Source organism: Ostrinia furnacalis, unplaced genomic scaffold (genome assembly GCF_004193835.3).
Source record: "Ostrinia furnacalis isolate ACB-3 unplaced genomic scaffold, ASM419383v2 OfSCF5104, whole genome shotgun sequence".
In the NCBI taxonomy this organism is placed as follows: domain Eukaryota; kingdom Metazoa; phylum Arthropoda; class Insecta; order Lepidoptera; family Crambidae; genus Ostrinia; species Ostrinia furnacalis.
The window spans coordinates 82,345-101,062 of NW_021135343.1; the positions used below are offsets into that span (position 1 = coordinate 82,345).

Consider the following 18,718-nt stretch of genomic DNA (forward strand, 5'->3'; position numbering starts at 1 on the left):
CGAGCCCTCGCGGCCGCAGGGGTGCGGCTCCTCGGAGCACTCGTCCACGTCGCGGCAGTTGCGGCTGTCACGCACTCGCAGCGGAACTAGCCGACTGTGTTGCAGCAACTGTCTCCCTCACACACTCACCCTCCGTTAGTGTTGGTGCAGGACGGCGAGCCCTCGCGGCCGCAGGGGTGCGGCTCCTCGGAGCACTCGTCCACGTCGCGGCAGTTGCGGCCGTCGCCCGTGAGCGCGTAGCCGGGCGCGCACTCGCAGCGAAACGAGCCGACTGTGTTGCGGCAGCGGCCGTTGCGGCACACCATGCCTCCTTCGCGGCACTCGTTGATGTCTGCAACGTCACACAAAGTACAAGGTGAAATCTCCTAATTTATCATCTAAATATCTATAACTATAACTGTCATTATCTTAAACGAGAGATTCTTGAAAAAAGATCCATTACCTACATCATAGCTTGGGGACAAGTATTAAGATTAAGAAAAACTCACGATAAAACGACTGACTATCAACCAGTTACTATTCAATGACTCTCAATATCCCACGTCATATCTAGCATCAGTCACGGAAGATTCAGTCTTCTGGTGAAATTACAAGAGAGTCTTACCAATACAGTCGTTGTTAGGGCCTGGCTTGAAGCCTTCATCACAGTGGCAAGCGTAGGATCCGGGCAGGTTCTCGCATGTGCCATTGCGGCACATGGGTCGTGGCCGTGCGCACTCATCTACGTCTCGACACGCGTTGTCGCGAAGCGTGTAGCCGGGCTGGCAGTCACATCTGGGGAAACATTTTTTATTTATTTTTTATTTATTTTATTTACAACGACAACAACACTACACTGTCATCACAGGACATCCCACATGTTATTGGTTATCTTTGAAAAGTCACATCTTCTCGTAGCTGCATCTTCTGTAGCATCTTACCATACCTACTATGGAATTGGTTCAACTGATAAAAAAAACGCAGCTATATTGGCAGCGTGGGACGTCCACCCACAAGGGTAGACCGACGACATCGTAAAGGTAGCAGGAAGGCGCTGGACGCAGGCCGCTATCAACCGGGCAGCATGGAAAGCATTGGGGGAGGCCTATGTTCAGCAGTGGACGTCCTATGGCTAAAATGATGATGATGATGATGATGATCAAAACGCAGTTATATTGGACTAGCTTTCCGCCCGCGGCTTCGCCCGCGTGGAATTTTGTCTGTCACAGAAAAACTTTATCGCGCGCGTCCCTGTTTCAAAAACCGGGATAAAAACTATCCTACGTTCTTTCCCGGGACTCAAACTATCTCTATGCCAAATTTCATCAAAATCGGTTGCGAGGTTTAAGCGGGAAAGCGTAACAGACAGACAGACAGAGTGTCGTGGCAGGTACCAGGCTTGCACAGCTGCGGCATGATATCACACTCGTCGATGGCACTCATCGATCGCACGGTGAATGTACCTAGGTACAGTCAGGGACACAGGTACGTACCCGTGGTCACAGCCGCAAGTGAAGCCAGTAGGCGTGTCGTGGCAGGTACCAGGCTTGCACAGCTGCGGCATGATGCCGCACTCGTTGATGGGCTTGGTCTCGTTGGTGACGGGGTTGCGGTAGAGGCCGGGCCGCGCGCCGCACAGCGCGGCGTAGGCGGGCTCGCTTGGAGCATGTACCTAGGTACAGTCAGTGACATAGGTAACGTACCCGTGGTCACAGCCGCAAGTGAACCCAGTAGGAGTGTCGTGGCAGGTGCCAGGCTTGCACAGCTGCGGCATGATGTCGCACTCGTTGATGGGCTTGGTCTCGTTGGTGACGGCAGCGCTCGCTTGGAGCATGTACCTAGGTGTAGGCAGGGACACAGGTACGTACCCGTGGTCACAGCCGCAAGTGAAGCCGGTGGGCGTGTCGTGGCAAGTACCAGGCTTGCACAGCTGCGGCATGATATCACACTCGTTGATGGGCTTGGTTTCGTTGGTGACGGCAGCGCTTGCTCGGAGCATGTACCTAGGTACAGTCAGTGACATAGGTAACGTACCCGTGGTCGCAGCCGCAAGTGAAGCCGGTGGGAGTGTCGTGGCAGGTACCAGGCTTGCAGAGCTGCGGCATGATGTCACACTCGTTGATGGGCTTGGTCTCGTTGGTGANTAACCGAACCGAACCGGCCGTGCCACCCGGCATGTGCGGATACGCCATAACTAAAGCCTAGTTATGGCGTATCCGCACATGCCGGGTGTAGTACATGTACTATGTACTAATAGGAAGCAATTCCTTTAATTAAGTGAACGAGAACGAACTATTCCGTCTTGGTCGTTCAAATCGGTCTTTTAGTTCACTTTGGTACAGCCGATCACTAATGAATAGGTGTGAACGAGACGTGAAATTGGTGAAAACCGCGCGCGAGCGAGATGGATTCGGCTCTGCGAGTGTGTAGCGAGTATTTTTCGATATTGGACCATAACTGCATATGAATAAAGACTTTTTTCGGTCGATCTACCTAATAGAATCAGTGTACTAAAATGTGCTAGTTAATAGTACTAGAAGACCGAACTAGTTCATTTGACCGATTTTCGGAGTTCGGAGCGANAACAGACAGACAGACAGACAGACAGACAGACAGACAGACAGACAGACAGACAGACAGACAGACAGACAGACAGACAGACAGACAGACAGACAGACAGACAGACAGACAGAGTTACTTCGCATTTATAATTAGTTGGGATTGGGATTTGGCACCTGTACGATCCAAGCGTGTTCTTGCAGTCGCCGTGCTCGCACAGGCGCTCGTCGTCGCACTCGTCGACGTCCTCGCACTCGTCGAGGCTGGGCGTGAGGCGGTAGCCGGGCGGGCAGCGGCACTCGTACGAGCCCGGCACGTTGGCGCACTGTGCCAATCCACGGCAACGCGCGCGGCCTAACGCGCACTCGTCCACGTCGCGGCACAGGTGCGACGTGTTGTCGTGCTCGTATCTGTAACAAGTTAGTTCCTTATTTAAACAGGGAAGGACGGGGCTAGAAGGGAAGAGGGAAATTTTGCTTTATATTTATGTGAGGTTGTGGTACGGGTACGTACCCGTGGTCACAGCCGCAAGTGAAGCCGGTGGGAGTATCGTGGCAGGTGCCAGGCTAGCAGAGCTGCGGCATGATGTCTCACTCGTTGATGGGCTTGGTCTCGTTGGTGACGGCAGCGCTCGCTCGGAGCATGTACCTAGGTGTATCAAGGAAGCAGGGACGTACCCATGGTCACAGCCGCAAGTGAATCCAGTGGGAGTGTCGTGGCAGGTGCCAGGCTTGCACAGCTGCGGCATGATGTCGCACTCGTTGATGGGCTTGGTCTCGTTGGTGACGGCAGCGCTTGCTCGGAGCATGTACCTAGGTGTAGGCAGGGACACAGATACGTACCCATGGTCGCAGCCGCAAGTGAAGCCGGTGGGCGTGTCGTGGCAGGTACCAGGCTTGCACAGCTGCGGCATGATATCACACTCGTCGATGGCACTCATCGATCGCACGGTGAATGTACCTAGGTACAGTCAGGGACACAGGTACGTACCCGTGGTCACAGCCGCAAGTGAAGCCAGTAGGCGTGTCGTGGCAGGTACCAGGCTTGCACAGCTGCGGCATGATGCCGCACTCGTTGATGGGCTTGGTCTCGTTGGTGACGGGGTTGCGGTAGAGGCCGGGCCGCGCGCCGCACAGCGCGGCGTAGGCGGGCTCGCTGGGCGCCGGACAGCGCTCGCACGGTGAATGTACCTAGGTACAGTCAGGGACACAGGTACGTACCCGTGGTCACAGCCGCAAGTGAAGCCAGTAGGCGTGTCGTGGCAGGTACCAGGCTTGCAGAGCTGCGGCATGATGTCGCACTCGTTGATGGGCTTGGTCTCGTTGGTGACGGGGTTGCGGTAGAGGCCGGGCCGCGCGCCGCACAGCGCGGCGTAGGCGGGCTCGCTGGGCGCCGGACAGCGCTCGCACGGAGCATGTACCTAGGTACAGTCAGGGACACAGGTACGTACCCGTGGTCACAGCCGCAGGTGAAGCCAGTAGGCGTGTCGTGGCAGGTGCCGGGCTTGCAGAGCTGCGGCATGATGTCGCACTCGTTGATGGGCTTGGTCTCGTTGGTGACNTGTATAAAACACCATGAAGGTGATGCCACGAAGGTGATGAAAATTTTAGTTTAAAAAAGTGAAAAATACATTTAGAGTTTTTTTTTGGTAAGTTCACCGACGGACTTATTCAAACTCTTGCTACTTTCTTGCTTTATCCACGAAACATCCCTATTTCTTCGAAATTATTATCTACAAACGGAAAATCTCTGCTACTACGCCGCAGTAAATTCCCCATCATAAATAAAAGGATTTTTTTTAAAACAAGCTCTTAATTTTGGTTTCATGACATGCTCCTAAAATTCATAACCTTATAAGAGGATTTCATCTGCGAAACTTTTTAATAATATAGGTACGTNCGGTAGGCGGGCTCACTCGGCGCCGGACAGCGCTCGCACGGTGAATGTACCTAGGTGTATCAGGGAAGCAGGGACGTACCCATGGTCGCAGCCGCAAGTGAAGCCGGTGGGAGTATCGTGGCAGGTGCCAGGCTTGCACAGCTGCGGCATGATGTCACACTCGTTGATGGGCTTGGTCTCGTTGGTGACGGCAGCGCTCGCTCGGAGCATGTACCTAGGTGTAGGCAGGGACACAGGTACGTACCCGTGGTCACAGCCGCAAGTGAACCCAGTAGGCGTGTCGTGGCAGGTACCAGGCTTGCAGAGCTGCGGCATGATGTCGCACTCGTTGATGGGCTTGATCTCGTTGGTGACGGCAGCGCTTGCTCGGAGCATGTACCTAGGTGTATCAGGGTAGCAGGTACGTACCCGTGGTCGCAGCCGCAAGTGAACCCAGTAGGCGTGTCGTGGCAGGTACCGGGCTTGCAGAGCTGCGGCATGATGTCGCACTCGTTGATGGGCTTGGTCTCGTTGGTGACGGGGTTGCGGTAGAGGCCGGGCCGCGCGCCGCACAGCGCGGCGTAGGCGGGCTCGCTGGGCGCCGGACAGCGCTCGCACGGAGCATGTACCTAAGAGTATCAGCGAAGTAAGGACGTACCTACCCATGGTCGCAGCCGCAGGTGAAGCCGGTGGGAGTATCGTGGCAGGTGCCAGGCTTGCACAGCTGCGGCATGATGTCACACTCGTTGATGGGCTTGGTTTCGTTGGTGACGGGGTTGCGGTAGAGGCCGGGGCGCGCGGCGTAGGCGGGCTCGCTCGGCGCCGGACAGCGCTCGCACGGAGCATGTACCTAGGTGTATCAAGGAAGCAGGGACGTACCCATGGTCACAGCCGCAAGTGAATCCAGTGGGAGTGTCGTGGCAGGTGCCAGGCTTGCACAGCTGCGGCATGATGTCGCACTCGTTGATGGGCTTGGTCTCGTTGGTGACGGCGTTGCGGTAGAGGCCGGGCCGCGCGCCGCACAGCGCGGCGTAGGCGGGCTCACTCGGCGCCGGACAGCGCTCGCACGGTGAATGTACCTAGGTGTATCAGGGAAGCAGGGACGTACCCGTGGTCACAGCCGCAAGTGAAGCCGGTGGGAGTATCGTGGCAGGTGCCAGGCTTGCACAGCTGCGGCATGATGTCACACTCGTTGATGGGCTTGGTCTCGTTGGTGACGGGGTTGCGGTAGAGGCCGGGCCGCGCGCCGCACAGCGCGGCGTAGGCGGGCTCACTCGGCGCCGGACAGCGCTCGCACGGTGAATGTACCTAGGTGTATCAGGGAAGCAGGGACGTACCCGTGGTCACAGCCGCAAGTGAAGCCGGTGGGAGTATCGTGGCAGGTTCCAGGCTTGCAGAGCTGCGGCATGATGTCGCACTCGTTGATAGGCTTGGTCTCGTTGGTGACGGGGTTGCGGTAGAGGCCGGGCCGCGCGCCGCACAGCGCGGCGTAGGCGGGCTCGCTGGGCGCCGGACAGCGCTCGCACGGAGCATGTACCTAAGAGTATCAGCGAAGTAAGGACGTACCCATGGTCGCAGCTGCAAGTGAAGCCGGTGGGCGTGTCGTGGCAGGTGCCAGGCTTGCACAGCTGCGGCATGATGTCGCACTCGTTGATGGGCTTGGTCTCGTTGGTGACGGGGTTGCGGTAGAGGCCGGGCCGCGCGCCGCACAGCGCGGCGTAGGCGGGCTCGCTGGGCGCCGGACAGCGCTCGCACGGAGCATGTACCTAAGAGTATCAGCGAAGTAAGGACGTACCCATGGTCGCAGCTGCAAGTGAAGCCGGTGGGCGTGTCGTGGCAGGTGCCAGGCTTGCACAGCTGCGGCATGATGTCGCACTCGTTGATGGGCTTGGTCTCGTTGGTGACGGGGTTGCGGTAGAGGCCGGGCCGCGCGCCGCACAGCGCGGCGTAGGCGGGCTCGCTGGGCGCGGGACAGCGCTCGCACGGCGCGCCCCACGCGCGGCCCACGGAGCAGCAGCACACGCGCCGCGTCTGCGCCGCGCCGGCCGCGTTCGAGCACTCGTTGTTGTCCGCGTCCCATTCTAGGTAGCATTGCCGTTGGCGCACGTCGACGCACTCCTCTGTAAAGGACAAAGATGAAGGTACAAAATATCATCTCTTGATTCCGTCGAAAGATCCAACAACGAAGTATGACTCCTGCATAGCAGTACAGTTTGACTACCAATTTAAGTTTTAGTAACTCAACAAGTTAAGTCCCAGTAAGTCCCAAATGCAAATAAAAATAAATTGCATCTTCATACCTATATTGTTTCAAACTTTCATGGTCAGAAACTTGCGGGTGAGATGTTATGGGCAGACATCTCACCTGCAAGTTTCTTCAGTTACTCCGTGACCATGGCGCTTGCAACAGTGCCGAAATATCGGAAACTCAAAATTAAGGTACATGGTAGAAATCCCGTCAGTAATAATAATTATGCATCTTCAATCTTCATGGTAGAGTAGAGGTGTTACTAGGCACTCACTGTTATTAGGCATGGGCACGTATCCCTCCGGGCACAGGCAGACGTAAGACCCGGGCAGGTTGCGGCAGATGCCCGGGCCGCAGACCCCGGGCACGGCGCACTCGTCGACGTCGACGCACTTGCGCTCGTCGTCGGTGAGCTGCCAGCCGTCGCCGCACGTGCACACGAACGAGCCGAACGTGTTTGTGCACGTGCCGTGCTCGCAAAGTGCTGGGTGCTGCTCGCACTCGTCGATGTCGGCCAGGGTTACCACGTATGACGGCTGAAATTGACATTTGGTACTTATATGTTAAATACCAAAGTAATGAACATAGACCAAGGATATAACGTATCAGTAGATCGGCAATATCAGTCGCAGAACCAACACAGCGTGTGGTTAGCGGCTCCGGAGGTCTCAGATAACATAGTAAGCATAGAAGACCTCAAGAAGATAGCTGGCAGTAGCTGCATGAGAAAAGAAGAATTATTTGACGCTCCTTGGGAAATCTTATGTCTCGAAGTAATCAGCAACTGGCTAATGATGGTGATAATGATAACTTAACTATTTTATTCCGCAAAGACTTTCAAAGATAAAAAAATGTGATAAAAAAAACATACCGGTTCAAGCACAGGTTGGTAGCCAGGTCCTCCAGGGCAAAGTTGTCTATAAGCTTCAGTTCCCGGCTCTGGGCAAAGGTCGCAGTAATTGCCCCATGCGACACCTGTAAAACATGAGCGTATATTCAGTCTCAGAATAAACTATTATCAAGGCAATCGTAGTTTAGCAAGCCCGACGGATTAGCAAGCTGAAGTGGCAATGGGCAGGGTACATAGTACGCAGAACTGACGGCCGATTGGGCAGCAAGGTTCTGGAATGGAGGCCGCGTACCGGGAATCGCAGCGTGGGACGTCCATCCACAACCTTTTGGATCAAAAGGTAGCAGGAAAGCGCTGGACCCAAACCGCTACCAATCAATCAAAATACTCGTAGTTTTGCCACAAGCATGAAGTATTGTCATTTGTCACTGACCGACGGAGCAGCAGCAGGCGGCCATGGTGCCGTCCTCGGACAGCTCGTCGCTGTCGTGGCAGTGCTCGGCGCCCGCGCGCACCTGCACCTCGCCGTAGCAGCGCGCCTTGCGCGAGTCTGCAATACAAGTTCTATTTATCTTCTGGCATTGTCTAGCCCTAGGCAGAGTAGAATACATTTGTCACCAACCCCTACTCTTCCCGCGGGTGTCGTAAGAGGCGACTTAGGGACTACACATCAAACAGAGAATGGGCAGCAGCGCTCTCTGAAAAACATCAATCTTTTAAACTGCGATCTCCAACCCGCCTGCCTAGCGTGGAGATTATGGCAAAACCCTCCACTATAGTGGAGGAGGCTCATAGTCCAGCAGTGGATTGTAAAGGGCTGTTGATGATTGTCTAGCTCAGAGGCAATGGGGAGACGCCCGTTGGGTCTTATAAAGAATCACAAAGTTACACAGCGTACTATGAAAATGGCTATAACCATTCTCTACGAGACCAAATCAGAAATAAGAAAATAATGTCAGCGATTTTAGTTCCTTTGAGGCGATGTACCAGAAAGCGCAGCGTGAGACAAGAAGGCGCTGGATGCAAGGCGCTACCAATGGGTCAATATGGAAATCATTGGGGGAGGCCTATATTCAGCAGTTAACATCCTGTGGCTGAAATAATGATGACGATGAAGCCTCCCCAACCAATTTAAATAGTGTACGAAAATTTGGACCAAATCCTCTATTCGCCTCTAGTACCCTTCATTAGAGAGGGTCGTGTTCGTGGAGACTAAATGAGCTGAAGACAAAAGTTACCAAAGCAGGCAGTGCCATCGGAGACGAGCTCGTAGTTTGGCGGGCAGCGGCAGACGTACGAGCCCTGCGTGTTGACGCACTCGCCGTACTGGCACGACTGCGGCGACTTGCACTCGTCTACGTCCGTGCAGTTGAAGCCCAGCATCACTGCAACGTTATTACATATGCGTATAAAGCCAGCTATGATGGACAGATAAGGGAAGATTTTTTTTTTCTGCCAAGTGTAAAAAAAGGTTAATTATAACAAATCATGCCTTCCTCATGTGCTCTTCCAAGTAATGTGGCGTTGAATCTATACTAATATTATAAATGCGAAAGTAACTCTGTCTGTCTGTCTGTCTGTCTTGCTTTCACGCCTAAACCACTGAACCTATTTTGATGAAATTTGGCATAGATATAACTTGAGTCCCGGGAAATGACATAGGATAGTTTTTATCCCGGTTTTTGAAACAGGGACGCGCGCGATAAAGTTTTTCTGTGACATACAAGATTCCACGCGGGTGAAGCCGCGGGCAAAAGATAGTACTAAATAAATTAATTCAAGTAAATCATTTTATTTACAAATTGTAAATGTATTGTTCAAAGCAAGCAAACAGATACGAAAGCTGACTGAACTACCTAAAAATTTCCAAAAACATACTGATACTTCTCCATAGACTTATATGATAGAGCAAGGAAAATCTTGATAAGGAGCAAGTTAACAATCATGAAAATAATAGAATGACTTTGGTGACGAAGACATTTAGAAAGGGCATTTGAAGGGTTAAACTTACATTCGTCGACGTTATCAGACTGGTAGCCTTTGTCGCAGATGCACTTGAACATGCCGTATGTGTTCACGCAGCGGCCGAATACGCATACGTTGTCGAAAGTCGCGCACTCGTCCATGTCTGTGAAAACCATTTATGTTTATTAGTCACCAAGCTTAGGCAAAGCGCTTTTTGAATGAAAGTTGTGTTTCTTGATTGCAAAATAAACATGTGGTAATGAGAGAAAGTCGCCATCTTGAGGACCGTTAGTGATGTCAAACCTTAAAATTCCACCATAGCCTTATGTCCGTTTTCACCATCAATCCCTAATTTTTAAGTGACCGCTATGGTAACACTTGCCACGAATTTAGATTTTATATGGGTCACTTAAAAATTAGGGGTGATGATGAAAACGGGCATTTTTGCCTTATCCTAAGATCCGTAAAAATATCTTTGAGAGTAGAATACAAGTCGTACCAAGACAGGCTCTCTCGTCGGGGGTCTTGGTGAAGCCGACGTCGCAGTCGCAGTAGTAGCCGCCGGGCGTGTTGGTGCAGTGCCCGTTCTCGCACAGCGTCGGGTCGTTGGCGCACTCGTCGATGTCCACGCACGAGTATCTGGACATAGACGTGATACACATCAAAAATCTTCACAGGTTAGTTCCTAGAGATGGGGGGAAGAGAAACACAAAGTTGCTGGTACTTTTAACGAGCTGTTCAAAATTAAAATTGCATCACGAGAGCGCTGTACTTAGTAGGTAACAACGTTTAGTCAGTGATAAGTGTATAGTCTGTCGATTACAACCTTTACAGGCCTTGCATCACATCTGCTCCTTTCGCTAAGTCGCAAGCAAGTAGGAGAACCTTTTCCACATCATCTCATTTCAGGATATCATGTCGACAACAGTGTTTGGAGGACGAATAACAACATACAAAGAGCAAATACTTGTGTCATACCCATCTCCTTTGTAGCCCGTGTCGCAGAGGCAGACGAAGGAGCCGTCAGTATTACGGCAGGTGGCGCGAGGGTGGCAGCCTCCATTGTTGGTGACGCACTCGTCCACATCCTCGCACTCTGTCCCGTCGCCGCGCCAGCCGTCGCGGCAGCGGCATTGGAAGGAGCCCTGGAACATATTACGGTCATTTACAATGCTGAAATGTCATTGAAAGAGGTAAAGGAAAGAAAAGATGGCCTAGGAAGAAATTGTTGCTTGAAATTTTGAAATAGAAGTGAAAGGCTGTGAAAAAAATATTCAAGGGCGTAAGGACAAGGTGCTCCCTTTTATCAGAACTGTAAAGGAGTAACGGAAAAAGATTCCTAATATTAGTTGTACAATTCGATTCGTAATGGTATCCAAAAACCTATCACCTTCATCTAGCGTTTGCTTAAATTAAATCCTCGTAAATCGTGCACTCGTCTGTATTGCTATTATGTTGTGTGGAACAAGTCCTCAGACTCACGGGCAAGTTGATGCAGTCGGCGGCAGGGTGGCAGTCGCAGGTGCCGAGCTCGCACTTGTCGTCGTCGGTGCAGGCGGGGCCCTGCTTGGGCTTCACGCTGTACCCGTCGGGGCAGCGGCACACGAAGCTGCAATCGTGTCGCGGCACAAGTACTCACGGGCAGGTTGATGCAGTCGGCGGCGGGGTGGCAGTCGCAGGTGCCGAGCTCGCACTCGTCGTCGTCGGTGCAGGCGGGGCCCTGCTCGGGCTTCACGCTGTACCCGTCGGGGCAGCGGCACACGAAGCTGCCGATCGTGTTGCGGCACTCGCCCGCGCCGCAGAGATCTGGCACCTGGAACATGAAAATAAGTTAGTTTTCACATTTATTGTGATTTCAGCCATTGGGCGTTGTTATCGTTATAAAAAAAATGAGATAATAAAGTTGGATCAACCCTGTTGATAGTAAAAAATCTCTCCAATAAAATAAGTCGTGTCATTGATGGTGAGAGCACCACAGAAGTTTGTTTATACAATACAGGGTGGATAAGCGATCTCACTCGATTATTTATAAACTACCTACAAGTTACCAAAAAACTAGTTACTGATCCTGAAAGTGCTTCATGAGTTCTTTCAAACAGTATCAATTATAGGTTAAAGAATAAACTGGTTCCATCCGAAAATTCAATGTTTCCAGCTTCCGCGCGTTTGAAAGAACTCGTGAAGCACTTACAGGATCAGTAACCAGTTTTAAGGAGAAACTGACTGACTGACTTACAGATCAACGCACAGCCTAAACGGCTAAACGTAGGCACTTGAAATTTGGAAGGGACGTAGCTTAGGTACCGTAGAGGTGCACTAAGAAAGGAATTCCCGAAATTCCCACGGGAACGGGCCCCTAAGGGGGTAAAACGGGATCCACGCGTACGAAGTCGCGGGCGGCCGCTAGTCTTGTACAGTTTAGAAATAATCGAGTGAGATCACTTATCGTTTTCACCCTGTATAGTATAATAGATAGAAACAATCGGTGTGAATACGTACGTCGGAGCACTCGTCGATGTCGATGCAGGTGGGCGCGGCGTTGTCAGGCGCCGGCAGCAGCCCGTCGGCGCAGGCGCAGGCGTAGGAGCCGGGCGTGTTGCGGCACTCGCCGCCGCCGCACGGCCGCGCGCCGCCCGCGCACTCGTCTACGTCGCGGCACGTGCGACCGTCAGCGCGCAGTTGCCAGCCCTCCCTAGGCACACCACTTTAGTTATGAACAGTCCCACATACAGGGTGACTTTTGTATCAGTATCCAAATTTTTTCCTGACATTAGGTATCGTTTATAGATGACATTTTTAATAAAAAATAGGTAGGTCAAATTTTAACATCAACTATTTTTTTCCTAACCAATTAATAACGTAGTGTGGTTACCGCGCTTAGCGCGTAAACATTTTGCGGGAGAGCGGGTCGAGCGGAGAGCTGGCAACGTGTGGCAACGCTCGACCGGCCGGCCTGGCCGCGCGGCGCTTCAATCAGNCCAAATGCAAATAAAAATAAATTACATCTTCATACCTATATTGTTTCAAACTTTCATGGTCAGAAACTTGCGGGTGAGATGTTATGGGCAGACATCTCACCTGCAAGTTTCTTCAGTTACTCCGTGACCATGGCGCTTGCAACAGTGCCGAAATATCGGAAACTCAAAATTAAGGTACATGGTAGAAATCCCGTCAGTAATAATAATTATGCATCTTCATGGTAGAGTAGAGGTGTGCACTCACTGTTATTAGGCATGGGCACGTATCCCTCCGGGCACAGGCAGACGTAAGACCCGGGCAGGTTGCGGCAGATGCCCGGGCCGCAGACCCCGGGCACGGCGCACTCGTCGACGTCGACGCACTTGCGCTCGTCGTCGGTCAGCTGCCAGCCGTCGCCGCACGTGCACACGAACGAGCCGAACGTGTTCGTGCACGTGCCGTGCTCGCAAAGTGCTGGATGCTGCTCGCACTCGTCGATGTCGGCTAGGGTTACCACGTATGAAGGCTGGAAGTGGAATTTGGTATATGAAGAAGAGGACAAAGTAATGGACAATGGACATAGACCAAAGATGTAGCAAGCTAAAGTAGTAGTGTATCAACCATATCAGTTGCAAAACCGACACAACGTGTGGTTAGCGGCTCCGGAGGTCTCGGATAACATGGTAAGCATAGAAGACATCAAGAAGATAGATGGCAGTAGCTGCATGAGAAAAGAAGATTTATTTGACACTCCTTGGGAAATCTTATGACTTGAAGTAATCAGCAACTGGCTAATGATGGTGATAATGATAACTTAACTATTTTATTCCACAAAGACTTTCAAAGATAAAAAAATGTGATAAAAAAAACATACCGGTTCAAGCACAGGTTGGTAGCCAGGTCCTCCAGGGCAAAGTTGTCTATAAGCTTCAGTTCCCGGCTCTGGGCAAAGGTCGCAGTAATTGCCCCATGCGACACCTGTAAAACATGAGCGTATATTCAGTCTCAGAATAAACTATTATCAAGGCAATCGTAGTTTAGCAAGCCCGACGGATTAGCAAGCTGAAGTGGCAATGGGCAGGGTACATAGTACGCAGAACTGACGGCCGATTGGGCAGCAAGGTTCTGGAATGGAGGCCGCGTACCGGGAATCGCAGCGTGGGACGTCCATCCACAACCTTGTGGATCAAAAGGTAGCAGGAAAGCGCTGGACCCAAACCGCTACCAATGAATCAAAATGGAAAACATTGCGGAAGGTCTATGTTCAGCAATGGACGTCCTATGGCTGAAATTATGATGATGATAATGATCGTAGTTTTGCCAAAAGCATGAAGTATCGTCACTGACCGACAGAGCAGCAGCAGGCGGCCATGGTGCCGTCCTCGGACAGCTCGTCGCTGTCGTGGCAGTGCTCGGCGCCCGCGCGCACCTGCACCTCGCCGTAGCAGCGCGCCTTGCGCGAGTCTGGAATAGAAGATGAAAAATTACAACTTTTATGGCAATTTTATTTATCTTCTGGCATTGCCTAGATCAGAAGGCATGAAGGACGCGCCCTTTGGGTCTTATAAAGAATCACAAAGTTACACAGCGTACTATGAAAATGGCTATAATCATTCTCTACGAGACCGAATCAGAAATAAGAAAATAATGTCAGCGATTTTAGTTCCTATACGGATAGTAAACGAACTACTAAAATCGCAGACATAGCCCGACGGATTAGCAAAGTGAAGTGGCAATGGTCAGGGCAGATAGTACGCATAACTGACGATTGATGAGGCAGCTTTGAGGCGATGTACCAGAAAGCGCAGCGTGAGACAAGAAGGCGCTGGATGCAAGGCGCTACCAATCGGTCAATATGGAAATCATTGGGGGAGGCCTATATTCAGCAGTTAACATCCTGTGGCTGAAATAATGATGACTATGAAGCCTCCCCAACCAATTTAAATAGTGTACGAAAATTTGGGCCAAATCCTCTATTCGCCTCTAGTACCCTTCATTAGAGACGATCGTGTTCATGGAGACTAAATGAGCTGAAGACGAAAGTTACCAAAGCAGGCAGTGCCGTCGGAGACGAGCTCGTAGTTGGGCGGGCAGCGGCAGACGTACGAGCCCTGCGTGTTGACGCACTCGCCGTACTGGCACGACTGCGGCGACTTGCACTCGTCCACGTCGGTGCAGTTGAAGCCCAGCATCACTGCAACGTAAATAAAATTATAACAGCTAAGTATGACGTAGCCCTTAATGACGCAGATAAGTGAAAAGCGGGGATGAAGAGCATAAATCAACAATCATGACAAGAGTGAAACACTTGACTTTCGAAGAATTTAGGAAGGGCGTGGAGGAAAACAATTTACAAACTTTATTTTCTCTTGTATCCCTGGTCCCAGCAGCAATCTGTAGGGAACTACAATAATCCAGTCACGGGTCTGTTTGCACTGTATATAAAAAAAATTGGCAAAAACTTACGTTCGTCAACGTTATCAGACTGGTACCCTTTGTCGCAGATGCATTTGAACATGCCGTACGTGTTCACGCAGCGGCCGAACACGCAAACGTTGTCGAAAGTCGCGCACTCGTCCATGTCTGTGAAAACCATTTATGTTTATTAGTCACCACGCTTAGGCAAAGCGCTTTTTGAATGAAAGTTGTGTTTATTGATTGTAAAATAAACATGTGGTAATGAAAGTCGCCATCTTGAAGACCGTTAGTGATGTCAAACCTTAAAATTCCACCATAGCCTTATGTCCGTTTTCACCATCAATCCCTAATTTTTAAGTGACCGCTATGGTAACACTTGCCACGAATTTAGTTTTTATATGGGTCACTTAAAAATTAGGTATTGATGGTGAAAACGGGCATTATTGCCTTATCCTAAGATCCGTAAAAATATATTTGAGTGTAGAATACAAAGCATACCAAGACAGGCCCTCTCGTCGGGCGTCTTGGTGAAGCCGACGTCGCAGTCGCAGTAGTAGCCACCGGGCGTGTTGGTGCAGTGCCCGTTCTCGCACAGCGTCGGGTCGTTGGCGCACTCGTCGATGTCCACGCACGAGTATCTGGACATAGACGTGATACACATCAAAAATCTTCACAGGTTAGTTCCTAGAGATGAGAGGAAGAGAAACACAAAGTTGCTGGTACTTATAAGGAGCTGTTCAGAATTAAAATTGCATCGCAAGAGTGCTGTACTTAGTAGGTAACAACGTTTAGTCAGTGCTTAGTGACTTTACAAGTCTTGCATCCCATCTGCTTCTATTGCTTAGTCGCAATCGAGTAAATGAAAAGGACCTGTGGCGACTATCCGCCACAATTATAACTTTGACACCCGCCTTAGATTTCACCGGGGATTTATATTTATCACAACCTTGGCGAGCAACATATCATTTCAAGATATATCATGTCGACAGCAGTGTTTGGAGGATGAATAAGAATATACAATGAGAAATACTCGTATCATACCCATCTCCTTTGTAGCCCGTGTCGCAGAGGCAGACGAAGGAGCCGTCAGTATTACGGCAGGTAGCCCGAGGGTGACAGCCTCCGTTGTTGGTCACACACTCGTCGACGTCCTCACATTCGGTTCCATCACCGCGCCAACCGTCGCGGCAGCGGCATTGGAAGGAGCCCTGGAACATTATTACGGCCATTTACAATGCTGAAATGTCATAGAAAGAGGTAGAGGAAAGAAAATCATGGACACGATGGCGTCGTACCCTTATCCCGACATTTGAGACATTTGAGCCCAGGGCGGCTGCCCGCGACGGAACACTTTCGTTTGAAACCGCGCAGGCGTCCGCTTAACACAGTTTCAAGCCTGCAAGAGCTCGATCCCCTCCAATTTACCAGAGGCAAATGAAGGACCTACAATCCCCACACTGACCAGACGGATTGGGGAGGGTGACTTTTGAATCTGAAGCTGCGATCGTGTCGCGGCACAAGTACTCACGGGCAGGTTGATGCAGTCGGCGGCGGGGTGGCAGTCGCAGGTGCCGAGCTCGCACTCGTCGTCGTCGGTGCAGGCGGGGCCCTGCTCGGGCTTCACGCTGTACCCGTCGGGGCAGCGGCACACGAAGCTGCCGATCGTGTTGCGGCACTCGCCCGCGCCGCAGAGATCCGGTACCTGATACCAGAATTACCCATGTAGAAATAATCGTCCTGATTTCAGCCAGGTTTTGATAATTGTAAATTATCATAAGCTAGGCAAGGCTAGTGCATTATACTCGTATTTATAACAGTCTGGGAGAAGTAGCTATGGTAGCAAACATCAATTTAATCATAGTGCCAGTGCCTACAAGGTAGTGATTACGGTCTACGGCAATGAGGGCTATCGTTTTAGCGCTCACCAGTTTGCGCCACTGGTAGAGTAAGGTCCTGTCACTTGCTAGTAGCGAAGACAGTGGCACCAACTGGTGAGTGCTAAAGTGGTAGGAGGACTATCGCATTTGCACTCATTAAGATGGCGCCACTGTAGAGTAAGGTCCTGTCACTTGCTAGTAGCGAAGACAGTGGCACCAACTGGTGAGTGCTTAGTGGTAGGAGGACTATCGCATTTGCACTCATCAAGATGGCGCCACTGTAGAGTAAGGTCCTGTCAATCGCCAGGGGTGCCAACTGTTAAGTATAAAAACGATAGCCCTCATTGGGAAATCTTAACCCTGTGGCATCTTAGCCTGATGAGCTTCCTTAAACTTCAAAGCTAATTTTCAGTGCAAGTAGTGAGGTTACGGTGTACGTACATCTGAGCACTCGTCGATGTCGATGCAGGTGGGCGGCGCGTTGTCGGGCGCCGGCAGCAGCCCGTCGGCGCAGGTGCAGGCGTAGGAGCCGGGCGTGTTGCGGCACTCGCCGCCGCCGCACGGCCGCGCGCCGCCCGCGCACTCGTCCACGTCGCGGCACGTGCGACCGTCAGCGCGCAGTTGCCAGCCCTCCCTAGGCACACCACTTTAGTTTAAGAGAATCACACATACATGGATATCAGTAATATCTACAGACATCATCATCATCATCATCATCTCAGCCATAGGACGTCCACTGCGAAACATAGGCCTCCCCCAATGCTTTCCATGTTGCCCGGTTGGTAGCGGCCTGCGTCTAGCGCCTTCCTACCTAGCGCTACCTTTATGATGTCGTCGGTCCACCTTGTGGGTGGACGTCCCACGCTACAGACATCACACGATGCCATATCGCTGCACAATGACTAGGTAATTCATTCGAGTGAAAGAGCCATACCATCTCCGGTTTAGAAGAGTCCCACTGTCAACAGACGTGAAAGGGTGCCGTCATTAGTTTGTCAGGGTTGTTGGCATGCCCACCGTGCCTGGTGCCTACTAATAGTGAATCCGCGCATGAAATACGCGTATTCTAGTATCAATGACTATGGTCATTAAACCTCGGATGTCGCGATGGAAGGGTAGGAACTTTTGCATACAACAACATCTAACTAAAGCCTTCTTCATCTGTCAGGCCAACGTATTTATGCACTTTGAAGTACTGAAACAGAGTAAAAGAGATCACTCACCTACAAGCGCAGTGGTAAGATCCAGGCGTGTTCACACACTCGTGTTGACACCGAGTGGGATCTTCCGAGCACTCGTCGATATCTTCGCAGTGAGACTTGACTGAGAGTTGCGCGTAGCCTTCGTCACAAACACACTGGTACGTTCCCATGAGATTCTCACACGCTCCGTTGCTGCAAATTCCTATACAAATTGGTTAATTATTTATTTGTCTACTAGTTGGTCTTACATATCGAAGATAGTATAGATAGTCGGAAAAATAGTTACCAGAAGTAATAGAACACTCGTCAATATCCTTGCAGGAGAGTCGGTCAGGTGAAAGTTCCATGCCAGGAGCGCATTCGCAGCGGAAAGACCCTGGGGTGTTGACGCAGCGGCCGCCGCGGCATAGCGATCGGTCTTCGAAACACTCATCGATATCTGGTGAAATCACCAAGGACATGGTTCAAAATCTACGTCGATAAATAGAGCAATTCAATTTAAGAATCTAAGGACTTATCGGCTTACCCACGCAAACCTTGGAGATCTCATCAGCTCTGTGGCCAGGGTGGCAATGACAGCTGAAGCTGCCTTCATTGTTGCGGCACTCACCAGCGCCGCACACATTCGACACTATCTCACACTCGTTTACATCTACACATGTGTGGTTCTTGGAATCCTGTAAAGATTAAAAAGGGTTGGTAACAAGTGACAGCCAAAAAACCCACACTTCCATTTAAATAAATCTTAAGTATACACATACATAAACAATACTTATGAAAATTA

General features: G+C 51.1%; 1 protein-coding gene across 1 annotated transcript in view; it reads right to left on the reverse strand.

Moving 5' to 3' along the window:
- Nucleotides 1-125: 125 nt before the first annotated feature.
- Nucleotides 126-18,718, reverse strand: part of LOC114360614 (fibrillin-1-like) — a 48,396-nt gene continuing 29,803 nt past the window's right edge. Inside the window, exons 24-39 of the mRNA XM_028315369.1 lie at nt 18,461-18,611; nt 18,221-18,373; nt 17,956-18,136; nt 17,174-17,366; nt 16,384-16,557; nt 15,897-16,063; nt 15,354-15,493; nt 14,904-15,020; nt 14,485-14,631; nt 13,785-13,901; nt 13,312-13,415; nt 12,702-12,963; nt 6,212-6,536; nt 2,715-2,948; nt 605-774; nt 126-331 (exon numbers count right to left, since the gene is read on the reverse strand). Coding sequence (XP_028171170.1) covers nt 126-331; nt 605-774; nt 2,715-2,948; nt 6,212-6,536; nt 12,702-12,963; nt 13,312-13,415; nt 13,785-13,901; nt 14,485-14,631; nt 14,904-15,020; nt 15,354-15,493; nt 15,897-16,063; nt 16,384-16,557; nt 17,174-17,366; nt 17,956-18,136; nt 18,221-18,373; nt 18,461-18,611 — 2,841 coding nt within the window. The remainder of the gene's footprint in view (nt 332-604; nt 775-2,714; nt 2,949-6,211; nt 6,537-12,701; nt 12,964-13,311; nt 13,416-13,784; nt 13,902-14,484; nt 14,632-14,903; nt 15,021-15,353; nt 15,494-15,896; nt 16,064-16,383; nt 16,558-17,173; nt 17,367-17,955; nt 18,137-18,220; nt 18,374-18,460; nt 18,612-18,718) is intronic.